The 17,754-nt window shown below is 43.6% G+C and overlaps 1 protein-coding gene across 1 annotated transcript; it reads right to left on the bottom strand.

Moving 5' to 3' along the window:
- Positions 1-326: 326 nt before the first annotated feature.
- PROP1 (PROP paired-like homeobox 1) lies at positions 327-9,854 on the bottom strand. Its single transcript, XM_090289122.1, has 3 exons — positions 9,746-9,854; positions 8,288-8,523; positions 327-665 (listed from the first exon to the last, which is right to left on the bottom strand). The coding sequence occupies exons 1-3, from the start codon at positions 9,852-9,854 to the stop codon at positions 327-329; spliced, it is 684 nt and encodes a 227-aa protein (XP_090145248.1).
- Positions 9,855-17,754: the final 7,900 nt, after the last annotated feature.

The following is a 17,754-nucleotide window of genomic DNA, read 5'->3' as shown; positions in this document are numbered from 1 at the left end:
TTCTTGAAATCACCTGGCAACAGCTGGCCTGAAGCCCTGCAGTTATGCTCTCAGCGAATGAAGCCCCACAAGGCCTATTTCCCTCCACCATTTCCATTCACCAGGAGCAGCAGTGTCTCCCATTAAAGCTACACTTCCTACAGGCACCTCCACTGAGGCTTATGTATATCTTCCAATAGGTTCACCTCTGTAAAGTCCCTCAATCACCCATTTTAAATTCCCAATCTCTGAGCTGCCCCTCACCCTATTTCTACTTTACTCTTAGAAGGAGTGAAAGCCACCTAGTTTTCTCTGTGTTTTCTTAAGTCCATAGCACTTGTTTGACCTTAGTTCCAGGGCTTTGGTGGCTCAAGGTTGAGGGGAAGCATGGCTGGGGGTGGGGGACAGGGCAGATGACCAGTGGGGTTTGGGTTCAAGGTGGGATACCAGTCTTCAGACTGGTGGGGTTGAGCAAAGAAACCAGCTGCAGAGGCCTGAGAGGGAGGGGCATGGCTGTAGGGGTGAGGAAAGCAGGGCCCTGGTAGAGATGGGGTTGAGTAGGAGTAGGGGCAACCAGGGGACTCAGGCAAGAAACCAGAGGAGGTGGCAGGAGACAGATAGGCCAGTGGCTGGAGCAGTGACTGCTCTTGCTTCCTCTTCTTAGCTCTGCGATTCTGGAACCACACCTGAGAAAGGGAAAGAATAGCCACATCAGAGCCCCTCTCTCAAATAGTTGGCACTGTTACATGTGGCCCGCTCCCCTAAGGACAGAAGATACAAGTACAGGTGCTAGTGCAGGTCCCTCCCACATCATCATGGGAAGTAAAGCTCTCCAGAGGTAGGTCTGAGCCAAACCTACTGACATGTGAGATGTATCCTATTATCCCCAACATGTATCTAAATTTGTCCTACTGTAACATTGGGTGAGTAAGAAATGTCAACTTCCAGAGATCCAAGATGGTAGAGCAGTAAGTGGAAGCTACACTAACCTCCTCCCAGGGCCAGTCTGGACTTACAACTTAATTGTGGAGAAATCATCTGGAATAACCAACCGAACACTAGCTGGAGAGAAGTCTTATAACCACGGAGAGACAGAAAAGGCCACTTCATCACAACGTGACCAGTAGGAAGTACGGAGACGCGAAAGGGCTGGCTGGGCTCCACGGGTGGCAACTGAAGGGAATGAGAAACAGCTCAGCAGCTGGGAGTTCCCCCTGAGAAGGGAAGGTTCTAAACCCCCAGCTGGGCTTCCCAGCCTACAGCAACAGAGCAGAAAGTAAAATAGTATCCAGCTGTGAAAAGCAAAAAGACACAGGGTCTCTTGCTAGCCTGAGAGAAACAGCTGGAAAAAAAGAGCTCTTAAGCGGATCATGTACGAAAATATTTTGGAACCCACTTACCCTGGACTCAAGCAGAGGGAAGGCAGAGAGGACTATAGACACTTGGGGAGAATTTGGGGCGGTGGCTTTGAGGGGAGAACTGGGGGACCAGCCGACCGGGTCTCAGTGCTGACTCATTCCCATACTGCAGGCAGACCATTCCCCTCCAAGTGGTGTCAGCCTGAGGGGAGCCCCACCTACAGGAATTAAGCTGCCACACTCTCGGTCCTTAAGCCTGATGGCTGATCACAGGTTGAATAGATTAACAGCTAAAGGACAGACAAAGGCAGTAGATCTCTGGTAGTCTCCAACAAACTGCCTAGACCCAGACTGGTACCCAATCCGATGCCACCATAGGCAGATCCAGGAAATGCAGATCAATCTAAGAAGCAGCAATAAACAAGAAGAGTCACAAAAATGGAGAGACAGAGAAACAACCCCCCATTGAAAGGAAAGGAAGAATCCCCAGGAAGAGTGCTAAATGAAATAGAGGGAAGCGAACTATCACATATGGAATTCAAAAGATGGATTATAGGAAAGTTCAATGAGATCAGCGAGCTCAAAGAAAACTACAAAGAACTCCAGGGAAATTACAAGGAACTCCATGGAAACTACAAGGAAGTTACTGAGAATTACACAAAGGACAAAGAAGCTATCAATAAGAGCCAGGAGGAAATGAAGAATACAATTTCTGAATTGAAGAACACAGTAGAAGGGATTAAAAGCAGGCTAGAGGAAGAAGAAGATTGGATCAGTAAGCTGGAGGACAACATAGAAAAAAATTCCCAGACAGTGCAAGAAAATGAAAAAAAAAAAAACACTTAAAAAGAATGAAGAGGTTTTAAAAGAGCTGCAGGACAACATGAAAAGTTATAATATCCATATCATAGGAATTTCAGAAGGAGAAGAAGAGAAGCAAGGTATAGAAAGCCTGTTTAAAAACTGATGACAGAAACCTTCCCTAACTCGATGAGAAAAAGTCATGCAAGTCCAGGAAGCACAGAGGGTCCCAATGAAAATGAACCCCAACAGGCCTACTTCAAGACACATCATAATTAAAATGGCAACATTCAAAGACAAAGAGGGAATCCTAAAAGCAGCAGGAGAGAAACACCTAATAACATACAAGGGAGCTTCAATAAGGCTATCATTATATTTCTCAGCAGAAACACTACAAGCCAGAAGGAAATGGCAAAAAATATTCCAAACAATGAAAAACAAACGCCTACAAAGAAGAATACTCTACCCAGCAAGGTTCTCATTCAAAATGGAAGGTGAAATATGGAGTTTCCAAGACAAAAGAAGGCTAAAAGAATACATCTCTACCAAACCAGCATTGCAAGAGATGCTAAAGGGTCTGCTTTAAGAAGAAGAAGAAACAGAGAGAGACAGAGTAGAACACAAGTACAAGGGGGAAAATGACAATGAATAAGTACCTATCAATAATAATCTTATATGTAAATAGATTAAATGCACCAATCAAAAGACATAGGGTAGCTGAATGGATGGAAAGCATGACCCACATATATGCTGTCTACAAGAGACCCACCTCAGAATAAAAGGTCCACACAGACTAAAAGTGAAGGGATGGAAAAAAGTATTTCAAACAAACAGACATGAAAAAAAAAAAAAGGCTGGGGTAACAATTCTTATATCAGACAAAACAGGTTTCACAGCAAAGGCCATAAAAAAAGACAAAGAAGGACATTTCATAATACTTAAGGGAAAAATCCATCAAGAAGATATAACCCTTGTAAACATGTATGCACCCAACATAGGAGCACCCAAATATGTAAGGAAATTTTTGAAAGACTTCAGGAAGGACATAGAGCAACATACTCATAGTAGGGGACTTTAACACCCAATTATCAACAATGGACAGATCTTTGAAGCAAAGAAACACCAAAGATATTGAGGCATTGAACAAAACTCTAGATCAAATGGACTTCGTTGATATATATAGAATTTTACACCCCCCAAAAGCAAAATATACATTCTTTTCAAGTTTACATGGAACATTTTCAAAGATAGACGGATTGGTAGGACACAAAACAAGCCTCAACAAATTCAAGAAAATTGAATTTATATCAAGCATCTTCTCAGATTCACAAAAGTTTAAGCCTGGAAATCAACCTCAAGGAAAAAACTCCAAAACATTCAAACTCATGGAGAATGAATATCTCGATAGTAAATAATGAATGGATTAACAATGACATCAAGGGAGAAATCAAAAAGTTTCTGGAAACAAATGATAATAAACACACAACAACCCAAAACCTATGAGATTCAGCGAAAGCAGTCCTGAGAGGAAAGTTCATAGCAATACAGGCCTACCTAAAAAGGGTAGAAGAATCTCTAATAAAAAAATCTAACCCTACAGCTACAAGAACTAGAGGAAAAAGAACAAACCAAACCTGGAGCGAGTAGAATGAAGGAAATCATCAATATCAGAGCAGAATTAAATGACATAGAGACTAAACAAACAATTCAAAAGATCAACAAAAGTAGGAGCTGGTACTTGAAAAGATAAACAAAATCGACAAGCCTTTAACCAGGCTCATCAAGAAAAACAGAGAGAGGACCCAAGTAAATAAAATCAGAAATGAAAGAGGAGAAATCACAACCAATACCACAGAAATGCAAAGGATTGTAAGAAATTATTATGAACAACGGTATCAAAAGAAATTTGACAACCTAGATGATATGGACAAATTTCTGGAAACATATGATCTTCTAAAACTGAATCAAGAAGAAGTAGAAAGCCTGAACAGACCAATAACAATGAGTAAAATTGAAGCAGTAATCAAAAATCTCCCGGCACATAAAAGCCCTGGACAGGCTGGCTTCACAGGTGAATTTTACAAAACATTTAGAAAAGAACAAACTCCTGTCCTTCTCAGACTATTACAAAATATCCAAGAAGAGGGAAGACTCCCAAACTCTGCCTATGAAGCCAGTATTACTTTAGTTCCAAAACCAGATCAAGACACAACAAAGAAAGAAAACTACAGGCCAATACCGCTGATGAACATAGATGCTAAAATCCTCAACAAAATATTGGCAAACTGGAGCCAGCAACACATTAAAAAGATCATACACCACGATCAAGTGGGATTCATCCCAGGGATGCAAGGATGGTTTAATATTCACAAATCAATAAATGTAATACACCACATAAACAAAATGAAAGACAAAAACCACATGATCATATCAATAGATGCAGAAAAAGCATTTGGTAAAGTATAACACCCATTTATGATGAAAACTCAAAACAAAATGGGAAAGGAGGGAACATACCTCAATATAATAAAGGCTATATATGAGAAACCTGAACCCAACATCATACTCAATGACAAAAACTGAAAGCATTTCCCCTGAGATCAGGACAAAAAAAGGATGTCCACTCTCTCCACTCCTTTTCAACATAGTGTTGGAAATCTTAGCCACAGCAATAAGACAAGAAAAAGGAATAGAAGACATCCAAATTGGAAAAAAAGAGGAAGTAAAACTGTCATTATTTGCAGATGACACGATAGTGTACATAGAAAACCCTATAGAATCCATGAAAAAGCTACTCGATACAATAAGTAAATCTGGCAAAATAGCAGGGTACAAAGTAAATATACAGAAATCTAAGGCATTTCTGTACATCAACAATAAAATATCAGAGATAGAAACAAAAAAGAAAATCCCATTTACTATAGCAACAAGTAAAATAAAGTGCCTAGGAATAAACTTAAGCAAAGAGATAAAAGGCCTGTAGTTGAAAAACTACATAACACTGAAGAAAGAAATTAAGGAAGATACAAATAAATGGAAGCAAATACCATGTTCATGGATAGGAAGAATCAACATCATTAAAATGTCCATACCACCCAAAGCAATTTACAGATTAAACGCAACCCCTATTAAAATACCAATGACATATTTCACTGACCTAGAACAAACACTTCAAAAATTTATATGGAACCAAAGAAGACCCCAAATAGCCAAAGCATTCTTGAGACAGAAGAACACAGCAGGAGGAATCACAATACCAGACATCAAACTATACTACAAAGCCACTGTGATCAAAACAGTCTGGTGCTGGCATAAGAACAGACATATAGATCAATGGAACAAAATAGAGAGCCCAGAAATAAACCAGGACTATATGGTCAACTAATATTTGACAAAGGGGAAAGGAGCATAAAATGGAGTGAGAAGAACCTCTTCAACAAATGGTGCTGGGAGAACTGGACAGGGATGTGCAAAAAAATGAAACTAGACCACCAACTTACACCACACACCAGAATAAACTCAGGATGGATCAAAGACTTAAATGTAAGTCGTGACACCATAGAGGTCCTAGAGGAAAACATAGGCAGGAAAACTTCAGTTATTCCACGTAGCAATATTTTCACCGATACATCTCCTAAGGCAAGGGAAATAAAGGAAAGAATAAACAAATGGGACTACATCAAACGAAAGAGTTTCTGCTCAGCAAAAGAAAACATTAGCAAGAGAAAAGGAAATCAACCACATGGGAAAACATATTTGCCAATGATACCTCAGACAAGGGACTGATCTCCAAAATATATAAAGAGCTTACACATCTCAACACCAAGAAGACAAACAGCCCAATTAAAAAATGGGCTAAGGACCTGAACAAATACTTCTCCAAGGAGGATACACAGGAGTCCATAGACACATGAAAGAATGTTCAACAACATTAACCATCAGAGAGATGCAAATAAAAACCACAATGAGACACCACCTTACACCTGTCAGAATGGCCATCATCAACAAATCAACAAACAACAAATGCTGGCGAGGATGTGGAGAAACAGGAACCCTACTGCACTGTTGGTGGGAATGCAGACTGGTGCAGCCACTTTGGAAAACAGTATGGAATTACCTCAAAGAACTAAAAATAGAACTGCCTTTTGAACCAGAGATTTCATTGCTAAGATTATACCTGAAAAATCCTAAAACCCCAATTCAAAAGAACTTATGCACCCCTATGTTCAAGTGGCACTGTTTACAATAGTTAAGTGCTGAAAACAGCCTAGGTGCCCATCTGTAGATGAGTGGATTAAAAAACTGTGGTACATTTACACAATGCAATTCTATGCAGCAGAAAGAAAGAACTTCTGCCATTGGTGACAACATGGATGGAATTAGACAGAATTATGATTAGTGAAATAAGCCAGGCAATGAAAGAAAAATACCATATGATATCACCTAATACAGGAGACTAAGGAACAACACAGAATAAGGAACATAACAGTTATCGGGGGGAGGGAGGTGGAGGGAAGGGGGATAAGTAAGAGAAGGATTTAGTCAAAGAACATGTATAAGTGACTCATGGACATGGACAACGGTGTCTGGGGGGGATATGACTGTAGGAGAAGGGGTGGGCTGGGTGGGGGGGAGCAATGGGGGAAAAATGGGACAACTGAAATTGAAAAACAAAAAAATTAAAAAATTAAAAAGAAAAATCTGCTTAAGAATAGTATAGGAAAGGGAGAAGCTGAAGAACTTATCTGCATGACCCATGGACATGAACTAAGGAGTTGGGGATTGCTGGAGAGTATGGGGTTATTGGGAGGAGGGGAGCAAAGGGGGAATAATTTGGAAAACTGTAATAGCATAATCAATAAAATATACCTTAAAAAGAGAAAAAAAACAAACAAACTGGTTTCTCTTTTCTATCCTATTGGCTTGGACACAAAGGGCCCAGAGGTCTGAGATGGGGGAAACCTAAAATATTCCCCTCAGCCCAACTAAGTATAGTGAGCAAAAGGTTTTGGACAGGTGTGATGTGCCTGGCACACCTTCCTCCAAAGAAGCCCTTTTTTTTTTCCCTAATGTGGGACATTGAAAAATTAATACCTGCCTATTGTCATCTAGTGGTTATAGATTGAATGATGCCTTTTAAGCCTGTTGCCAAATTTGTTGCCCCTAGAATACAACAAGGATGCCAGCCTGTTAAATCAAGCACACCGTTGTTTGGGGACAGCCAAATGACCTGGAGTCTGCAAGATCCTTCCCCATGTGGGAAGGCCACCCTCCCCTCCTCACCCCCACTCTTATTAGGGATTTCTGGACCCAAGGGTAGGTAGGACGACAACCATGCTCAGCTTGAAGCAGCTAGAGGAGCAGGAGACCTTCGCCCATTGTCCTTTATAAGATTATAAAAGGTCTTAAGTCTGAGAGGGGGGGATTGTTATTTTTTATTGTTATTAAAAATTAGTTAATTAATTTAAAAAAAGAATAATATGGGAAAGGGTGAAGCCAGAGAACTTGTATGCACGACCCATGGGCATGAATGGGGGCGGTGGGATTTCTGGGGGAGTGGGGGGTGCTTGGCAGATGGGAGCAAAGAGGTAAAAATTGGAACTATTGTAACAATATAATCAATAAAATATACTTAAAAAAAATAACGTCAACTTCTCACAAGAAAGAGAGAAATATGACACAATGGCATTTTCCCCACTCCAGAGAAAAAGAAATTTCCCCTAGGATTATTAGAGATTAAGACAATGGAAGAGTTTAATTGTTATAGAGAGGGTTGGATTTAGGGTAGGGCTTATGCTTGAAATTGATTAAATCCATGGTGAGAATTGAGGGAGAATCAGGCTGGTTGAGTTTCAAGGCCATGGTTAGGGACAAGGTTATATATTTATTCATGTGGGTGAAAAGTTAAGATTGAATTTCTGTTAAGGTTGGGGGTAGGTGTTGAAATTCAAGTTAATTAGGTTAGTACTAGAGTTAACTCAAGTGATACTCCCTGCACAGATGAGGTGATGTTGACTGTCTGATTAGGCTATGCTTGGTGACTGTTAGCTTAGGGTTATGTCTATGAGAACTTGTGTCCCAGTAGTTCCTTACAACCAGAACTGTACTTCTTCCCAGAGGAATTGGGTGGGAGGGTCTTGGGGTATCACCTGGATTCTGGCCTCGCTGAGGCCTGTGTCCTGGGCAAGGCCCTCTCGGGCCCAAATGTCAGGGTACTGGTTCCTCCCAAAGGCTGACTCCAGCTGTTCCAACTGCGCTGGGCTGAAGGTGATGCGGTGGCGGCGCCGGGAGTGTGGGTGACCCCTCTGTCCTCCTTGAGGGGAAAGCCTTGGTCTCCCTACTGTTACACCAGAGAGGTTCCTGTAGTAGGACTGAGTACTCACATCTGAGGACGGAAGGAAAGGGGGAGATTGCTGTCTGGGGACCAACCTTCCATTCCTGGGCCAGCAGGCTGGTCCCCCCAGTTCTCTTCAGTGTCTCTGTGCTGCTCATATATGCTTTGCCCCATGCAGAAGCCCTCAGCTTTCATAAGTAGCTGAACCCAGCTCAGCCTAGGCCCTATGTCACCTCTGAGTCTCCTAAGCCAGGCTGCCCTCTCCACATAGGGTCTGCTCATCAGATTCACTTCACATCGGGGAACTCCTCCTCCAGCAGCTCCCCCTCCAGGGCACGCCCACCCCTACTCCAGGGCCCCAGATAAGTCCCCACCAAATGTGCCCTCCAACCATATGCCTGCACCTCTCTGAGCACACACGCTGCCCCCCTGGTCCCCATCCTGTGGGTCTCCCACTTGCTCTGATACCCTAACAAACTGCTCAAGTCTGTCCAAGACCCCATTGTTTGTCCCTGCTCTCAGGGCTCACATTCACCTTAAACTTTCTTTATAGGGCTCCCATCCACCTACACCTGGGGAGATAAAGTGCTTCCCCCTCTTCTGCTCAGACACACCCTCCCTCAGTACATTTCATCTTCTCCCCACTTCCGGCCCTGGCTGGGCCACTACGCTGCAGGAACCTGAGCTCGTGGGAAAGGCTTGCCTGTCCTTCCCACAGGCTCACTAAGCCTCCACACTAATTAGTCTGAGAGCCAGCCAGGGAAGAGAGACCAGGGAGCAAAAAGAAACACCTGGAAGGCACACAACTGAGAGAAGATGTCTGGAGTTGAGGCCCCATCCCCAAGGGGACCCAGAGGTATGGCCACACCCAGCACTCACTGTCTACCTTGGGGACACAGATGCACTGTGCCACTGGTGCCTTGCTTGCCTCAGATCCAGCCCCCTGTCCCCTCCATCTCCTTCCTTCAGAGAAGGTAGTGCAGGGGGCAAACTCTGATGTCCGGACTGAGGGACAGATTCCAGCTCTTCCTCTGCCCCACAGCGAGGTGGCTGCTCAGCAGCTCATCAACACCTGGGCCTCAGTGCTCATGTCTGTAACCCGATGGTGGTGCCCCAGGCTTTGAAAAGGTTCCCATGATTTTAACATCCCTGGGTTCTGTTTTTTATTTCTTCTCTTTACCTTTCTTGTGGCAAACCATTGCCCCACAGCAGCCCAGGAAAGGAAGCCCCCACACTGGCTGCCTCCTCAGGACCACCCCAGAGATTCACTCACCGGCCATGGAGGTCCGAGTCCCAGGGGCTGGGCAGATCTTGGGCCAGAGGCCACTGCAAACTCGCCCCTTCTTTGGCTTACCCTGCTCACTTGTCCGTTCTGCTTCCATGCCCAAGAACAAATGCCCAGGACAATCCAGTCTCCTGTGTTCCTAGGTATTTAATTCTGGGTCAGCCTTTATCTAGTCCTGTTGTTCCCTCTATGCTGGTTCCCTTCTTCTGCCTCTGTTTACATCTCTCTTGAGTCCTTCTGTCTATGTAGATATAGATAGATATCTTTGCCTTTCTCACTGTCTCTCCTTTTTTATAATTTTTTTTTTCAAATTCCACAGTCCTCTTGAGCATCACCTCTTTCTTTCTGTCCTGCCCTCACCCTGTTTTTCTGGTTTGTCTCTTTCCTCTCTCTCCCTGCCCTTTCTCTCCCGACATCCTCTCTCCCCTTGCTCTCAGCAGCTCTGTGCCCAGCCTGCAGTCTCACAGCCCCTCTTTCTCCCCTAGTCTTGAAGGAGCCACCGCCTCCTCGCCCCATGGGCCCATCCAATCACTGCCTGGCCACCAGAGCCCCTTCATCAGGGGAGAATCACACGCTGGATGAGGAAAGGTGCTCTGTTGGAGGGTCCAGGGACTGGGGCCAAGAGCTCGTATTCCCAGAAGACCAAGTTCTTTTGTCCTGTTAAATCCCCTCCTGGGAGCAGGCAGGGGATGGAGGAGAGAATGCATTCCTCCTCAGAACCCCAACATGGGGGAGGGGTTGCAAATGGGGGCCAGAAGCAAGGTCTGCCTGGCATCTCAGCCTGTGGGTGATACCCAAGGGCCTGTTTCCAGAACACCAAAAAACTAAAAGACACAAGTGCATTCTGCCCCCCAACCCCAGATACCCTGTTTTTCAGACTACACTAGACACCCCCTTGTGACAGCCTAAATCAGAGGATGAGTCTCCACCACGGCATAGTTTTCAAGTACTCTCTGCTTCCTCCTCCAAATGCCACCTCCTCATTCACCCAGAACCACAGGACCCCATGACCTTCTGAGGTTGCACAGACTTTCAGAAAACCCCAACTCTCAAAAACATCTGAGTTGTGGTGTACCCTGACCCCCCCAGGCCTTGGGACTCTGCAGAAGGCTGAAATTCCCATGACATGCAGACATTCTGATTGTACAAGGAAACTCAATATACCCACAATCTCTGAGCAGTCAGAATGCCTGACAGCCACAGCACTCTGCCTATTGAAGTTATATGCACCCTGGAAGTACATTCTGACATTCCTGGGACATCCTGAAACTCCAGGACTCTGGGATCCTCTAGGACACACTGAAACCCAGAACATTCCACCTCTACTGGGAGATCCCCCTGCTTCACCCTGACTTCTGAGCTCTCAGGACACACTGACCCAATGAGGACACCCTAACCCCCATGGAACACACCATACCCACAAAACAGTCTGATTCCCAAGGTCACACTAACTTTCACACACATTCTTTAAAAACATCTTGACAAGTTAAGACATAAAGTCATCATAATCCTCTAGGATCTTAGACTTAGAAGATGGTCCATAGACCAAAAGCATCAGAAACATATGAGAACTCGTTATGATGCAGAATCTTTGCCCACTGCAGTCCTACTGAGTCAGAACCTGCATTGCAATGAGATTCCAAGAGAACTGAATGTACATTTGTCTTCCTCAAGTCAGGCTGCTATAAAAAGAAAAGAAAGAAAGGAAGAAAAAGAAAAGAAACCCAAATCAAACAAAGGAAACCAAAGAGTGAGTGGCTTAAACAATACATATTTATCTCTCTGGAAGCTAGGAAGTCCAAGATCAAGTGCTAGCTGATTCAGGTCCTGGAGAGAGCTCTTTACCTGGGTTGCAGGAAGTCATCTTCTGTGTTTGCATAATGCATAAGTGAACCAGCTCTGGTGTCTCTTCCTCTTCTCACAAGGACACTGATCCCATTATAGGGCACATCCTCATGAACTCATCTAACCCTAATCACCTCTTTAAAGGACCCCACCCTCAAATACCATCACATTGAGGTTAGGGCTTTAACTTATGAACCAGGGGGAGGCACATTCAGTCCTCAATAACACTAAAGTTGAGAAGCACTGATCCAAGCACCAACCCTTACCACTACCCCAAGAGCAACGTCAGCTCCATGACAGCCATGCCTCCAGAGACCCGGTAACATGTAGTCAACTTGGACCCACAAGCAAACACTGAATTCCAATATATCTTGATGCCTCAAGGTACCTGAACCCTACAAGGGAACTCTGACCAGCCATCCAGGGCAGCCTAATTTCCCAAGACATTTTGATCCACTACCCCTGCTCCCCGAGGACACCGAGATGCCATAACTTTGACCTGACATCCCAGAATATTATAATCCTTCAGGAGGTTGGGATATTTAGAGGCATTTCTTCTTCTAGGGCATTCTAATTCCCATTCCAACACTGACCTTCAAGGAACCTGACCCAGGAACCTCTTGTCCTATGAGAAGCAGAGTGCTGTGGAAGAAATAGCATAGGTTCAGGGTCCAATGCCTCTTATTAGCTAATCCTGAACTCATTACTTAATCTTTCTGAGTCACAGCTTTATTGGCTGGGATAACTAGCACAATTGACTCCCTTTATTTGAGGTAGGTAGTTATGCTGCTTTCCTGGCTGGTTTGGCTCAGTGGATTGAGCGTCGGCCTGCGAGCTAAGTGTCGCTGGTTCGATCTTCCAGTCAGGGCACATCAGAGAAGGAAAACTCTGACTCCAAAAAACCTCCGCTGCCTTGCGGCATACCTCTTCAGGGGAAAGGCTAAGGGAGTAAACCCCGACAGAAAATCCGGAGCCGGAGTCCCTAAGGCGGTTTGACGTTGTAGTCAACACCGGCAACTCCTGCGGCGCACCTGAAACCAAGCTGTATTGACTCCGTCTTTCCCTTGGACCCTTCAGCTGCGAAGAGAGGGGGGGTCTGCTGCATGGGCAACAGCAGACCCTCCATATCACCCTGCCCAGGCTCTGTAGCTTCAGCTTCACTGGAGAGGACATTCCAGCGTCATCGCAAGATGTCGATTCAACACGGGAGGAGACAGATACCGTGTCACTCCCGAGCTGGACTGCACAACCATTCTCGGCGGTGCAGATAGACTCTTAAGAAGCTACACCATCGTCTCTCGAGACGGACGGCTGCCGACGACGACGACAAGTTATGCTGCATAAAGTCACTACAAACATTGAATTAATGAATATTGACCCATTGCTCCTAGAGGAAATAGGCTCCTGTTAGCCTCTGGACACAAGAATTTTGTCAAATTGTCAATATATTACCTTGTTGCATGTGTGTTTCTGATTAAAGATACCTTACTTAATACATATTGTTAATTTGTAAACATTGAACTCACAGCCAACAGTTCTATAACTCATGCCTGAACAAAGCTCATCTAAAGCTCTTGTATTTTCTCCATAAGGTACATCATGGCCTTGCTGTACTTAGGAACACCAGAAAGCACTTCAACTTTTATGCATTTTAAGCAGCAAAATTACCCACAAAGCAATAAAATGTGAAAAACAATGGCACTAAATAGAAAGCAAAAACAACCTGTATACAGGATGAGAACTGAGACAAGAAGGCAGAGTAGTTGCCTTGTTTGACCTAATCTAGGAATGTGGCAACTCAAGTTTTTCTCCCCTCTGTGCATGCACACTGCTGCAAATAAACACACATGTGCCAAAGAGCACTGCAAAAGAGTATTGATCTGGGGGTTATAAGTAAATTTTAGGGAGCATTCACAAATAATGATAATCACTTGCACCTACCTGATGGAGTAATGATTGAGAATAAAAGAGAAGCATTCAGGACTATACCCTGAAGTAGTAAACACAGATGAAATGTTACTTTGTTATCATTATTATTGTTACCAGAGTTCCTAAGAGACCCTAGCCCTCTGAATCCTCTGGATACTGGAGGGCATAAAGGGTGCATTCACTCTCTTGAACTCATGGGCCCTTCAACAAAAATTTTTTTGAATTTAATTTTATTGTTTTTCTATTACAGTTGTCCCATTTTCCTCCATTTCTGCCCCCCCCACCCAACCCACCCCTTCTCCTACAGTCATTCCCCACCCTGTTGTCTATGTTCATGGGTTATTTATACTAGTTCCTTTATTAGACCCTTCCTCTATTTGCCCCTTCTCTCCCCCGGCTCTGATAACTGTTTTTCTGTTCCTTGTTCAATTTTGTTCATTTGAATGTGTTGTTCATTAGTCTCCTGTATTAGGTGATATCATATGGTGTTTTTCTTTCATTGCCTGGCTTATTTCACTAAGCATAATTCTCTCTAGTTCCATCCATGTTGTTGCAAATGATAGGAGTTCTTTCTTTGTTTCTGTTGCATAGTATTCCGTTGTGTAAATATACCACAGTTTTTTTAAAGTTTATTTTATTGATTATGTTGTTAGAGAAGCTCCAATATTTTCCCCGTTTTCTCCCCTCTTCTCAGTACCCTTCTTCCCTCCAGCACTCCCACCCCCCTTAGTCTGTGTCCATGGGCCATGCCTATAAGTTCTTTGGCTTCACCCTTTCCTATATTATTCTTAACTTCCTCCTGTCTATTTTGTACCAACCGATTATGCTTCTTAATCCCTGCACCATTTCCCCATTTCTCCCCCTCCCCCCTCACAGCTGATAACCCTCCAAATGATCCCCATACTTATGATTCAGTTCCTATTCTGGTTTGCTTAGTTGGATTTTGTTTTTATTTTTTAGATTCCGTTGTTGATAGTTGTGAGTTTGTTGTCATTTTAGTGTTCATAGTTTTGATCTTCTTTTTCTAAGTAAGTCCCTTTGACATTTCATATAACAATGGCTTGGTGATAATGAACTCCTTTAGCTTCACCTTGTCTGGGAAGCACTTCATCTGTCCTTCCATTCCAAGTGATAGCTTTGCTGGATAGAGTAATCTCGGTTGTAGGTTGCTTTTCATCACTTTGAATACTGCTTGCCAGTCTCTTCCTGCCTGCAAAGTGTCCTCTGAGAAATCAGCTGATAGTCCTATAGGCACCCCCCTGTAGGCAACTCTCTGCCTCTCTCTTGCTGCTCCCAGGACTCTGTCTTATCTTTCACCTTTGGCATCTCAATCATGATGTGTCCTGGGTGGTCCCCTCTGGGTCCAGCTCGCCCGGGACACTCCATGCTTCCCAAACCTGTAAGTCCATCTCGTTCACAAAATTTGGGAAGTTTTCCTCGTTTTTTTCAATTCTTGCTTCCTCATTCTGCACTGGTTGACTGTGTTTTTCTTCCTTATGTTCCAAGTCATTGATTTGAACCCCGGTTCCCTTCCCTTCACCATTGGTTTTGTGTGGATTTTTCTTCATTTTACTTAGCATATCCTTCACTTCTCTTATACGTCTGCCATACTCAAACATATCTGTCAGGCCTGTGAGCATCTTTACCACCAGTGTTTGGAATTTTGCGTTCGTTAGGTTGTCTATCTCCTGATCGCTTAGTTCTCCCACTGGAACCTTGATTCATTCCCCTTTTGTGGCCATACATCTCTGTCTCCTCATTCTGACAGACTCCTGTGTTTGTTTGCCTCTGCATCCCAGGTAGAGCTGTCACTCTTGTTACGTTATAAGAGGTGGGGCCTTAGGCATTAGTCAGTACAGGGCAACCTGTTTCACCATGTTGTGGCACTGTATATGTGGGAGGGGCCTGAGAAAGAACAATGCCGCCTGCCCAGCACTTACTCCTTTTCCAGGCACCTCTTCCACTTCTGCACCTGACTGGCACCCCTCTAGCTTCTGTCACAACTGTTGTTCCCAGAGCGGGTGGGTCTGCAGACATTTTAGGACTGTGGGGGCCCTTTAAACAAGTGGACTCTGCTAAGACCGGCAGTTTCTGCCTCTACCCCAACCCCCACTGGTCTACACAGTCAGAGGCAATGAGGCTTGATTTTCCCCAGTGCAGGGATCATGAGCTGCAAGGTTGGGTGAGGAGCTGGGAATGCTCCCCTGGTGTCCCTCCTGACTCTTTAAAACTTGTGACTGTACTTTCTGCCAGACTGCTGCTGCCTCCGCTGCCGCCGCAGCTGCTGCTGCCACCACTGCCACCAGCACTCCTCATCCTCTCCGCCCCAGCTCCACCCCACCTACCTGTCTGAATGAGTATTTCTTCTTTACATCTTTGTTTGCTGGACTTCCATGCAGTTTGATTTTCTGAAACTTCTGGATGTTTCTAGTTTTGAGGTCATTGTATTCCTTCTTAGTTGTGGAAGGAGACTCAGCGTGTCTGCCTATGCCTCCATCTTGGCTGGAAGTCGTACCACAGTTTTTTAACCTACTCATCTACAGATGGGCACTTAGGCTGTTTCCAGCACTTGGCTATTGTAAACAGCACTGCTATGACCATAGGGATGCACAGGTTCTTTTGAATTGGGGTTTCTGGATTCTTCAGGTACAATCCTAGCAGTGGAATCACTGGTTCAAAAAGCAGTTCCATTTTTAGTTTTTTGAGGTAATTCCATCTTGTTTCCATAGTGGCTGCACCAGTCTGCATTCCCACCAACAGTGCACTAGGCTACCCGTTTCTCCACATTCTTGCCAGCACTTGTTTGTTGATTTGTTGATGACGGCCATTCTGACTGGTATAAAGTGATATCTCATTGTGGTTTTTATTTGCATCTCTCTGATGGTTAATGTTGTTGAACATTCTTTCATGTGTCTATGGACTCCTGTGTATCCTCCTTGGAGAAGTATTTGTTCAGGTCCTTAGCCCATTTTTTAATTGGGCTGTTTGTCTTCTTGGTGTTGAGATGTGTAAGCTCTTTATATATTTTGGAGATCAGTCCCTTGTCTGAGGTATCATTGGCAAATATGTTTTCCCATGTGGTTGATTTCCTTTTCTCTTGCTAATGTTTTCTTTTGCTGAGCAGAAACTCTTTCGTTTGATGTAGTCCCATTTGTTTATTCTTTCCTTTATTTCCCTTGCCTTAGGAGATGTATCGGTGAAAATATTGCTACGTGGAATAACTGAAGTTTTCCTGCCTATGTTTTCCTCTAGGACCTCTATGGTGTCACGACTTACATTTAAGTCTTTGATCCATCCTGAGTTTATTCTGGTGTGTGGTGTAAGTTGGTGGTCTAGTTTCATTTTTTTGCACATCCCTGTCCAGTTCTCCCAGCACCATTTGTTGAAGAGGTTCTTCTCACTCCATTTTATGCTCCTTTCCCCTTTGTCAAATATTAGTTGACCATATAGTCCTGGTTTATTTCTGGGCTCTCTATTTTGTTCCATTGATCTATATGTCTGTTCTTATGCCAGCACCAGACTGTTTTGATCACAGTGGCTTTGTAGTATAGTTTGATGTCTGGTATTGTGATTCCTCCTGCTGTGTTCTTCTGTCTCAAGAATGCTTTGGCTATTTGGGGTCTTCTTTGGTTCCATATAAATTTTTGAAGTGTTTGTTCTAGGTCAGTGAAATATGTCATTGGTATTTTAATAGGGGTTGCGTTTAATCTGTAAATTGCTTTGGGTGGTATGGACATTTTAATGATGTTGATTCTTCCTATCCATGAACATGGTATTTGCTTCCATTTATTTGTATCTTCCTTAATTTCTTTCTTCAGTGTTATGTAGTTTTTCAACTACAGGCCTTTTATCTCTTTGCTTAAGTTTATTCCTAGGCACTTTATTTTACTTGTTGCTATAGTAAATGGGATTTTCTTTTTTGTTTCTATCTCTGATATTTTATTGTTGATGTACAGAAATGCCTTAGATTTCTGTATATTTACTTTGTACCCTGCTATTTTGCCAGATTTACTTATTGTATCGAGTAGCTTTTTCATGGATTCTATAGGGTTTTCTATGTACACTATCGTGTCATCTGCAAATAATGACAGTTTTACTTCCTCTTTTTTTCCAATTTGGATGTCTTCTATTCCTTTTTCTTGTCTTATTGCTGTGGCTAAGATTTCCAACACTATGTTGAAAAGGAGTGGAGAGAGTGGACATCCTTTTTTTGTCCTGATCTC

This window comes from Furipterus horrens, unplaced genomic scaffold (genome assembly GCF_987537825.1).
Source record: "Furipterus horrens unplaced genomic scaffold, mFurHor1.1.pri manual_scaffold_10, whole genome shotgun sequence".
Taxonomy (NCBI): domain Eukaryota; kingdom Metazoa; phylum Chordata; class Mammalia; order Chiroptera; family Furipteridae; genus Furipterus; species Furipterus horrens.
Note: the sequence above shows the minus strand (reverse complement) of the source record. Positions and strands in the feature narration are given on the sequence as shown.

Excerpts from the sequence above, each read along its gene's own strand:
- PROP1 (XM_090289122.1), bottom strand. The coding sequence starts at position 9,854 with ATGGAAGCAGAACGGACAAGTGAGCAGGGTAAGCCAAAGAAGGGGCGA. Across the intron at positions 8,524-9,745 it reads GACTCGGACCTCCATGGCCG|ATGTGAGTACTCAGTCCTAC; the intron begins GTGAGTGAATCT and ends TTCCGTCCTCAG. Across the intron at positions 666-8,287 it reads TCAGCGAGGCCAGAATCCAG|GTGTGGTTCCAGAATCGCAG; the intron begins GTGATACCCCAA and ends TCCCTTTCTCAG.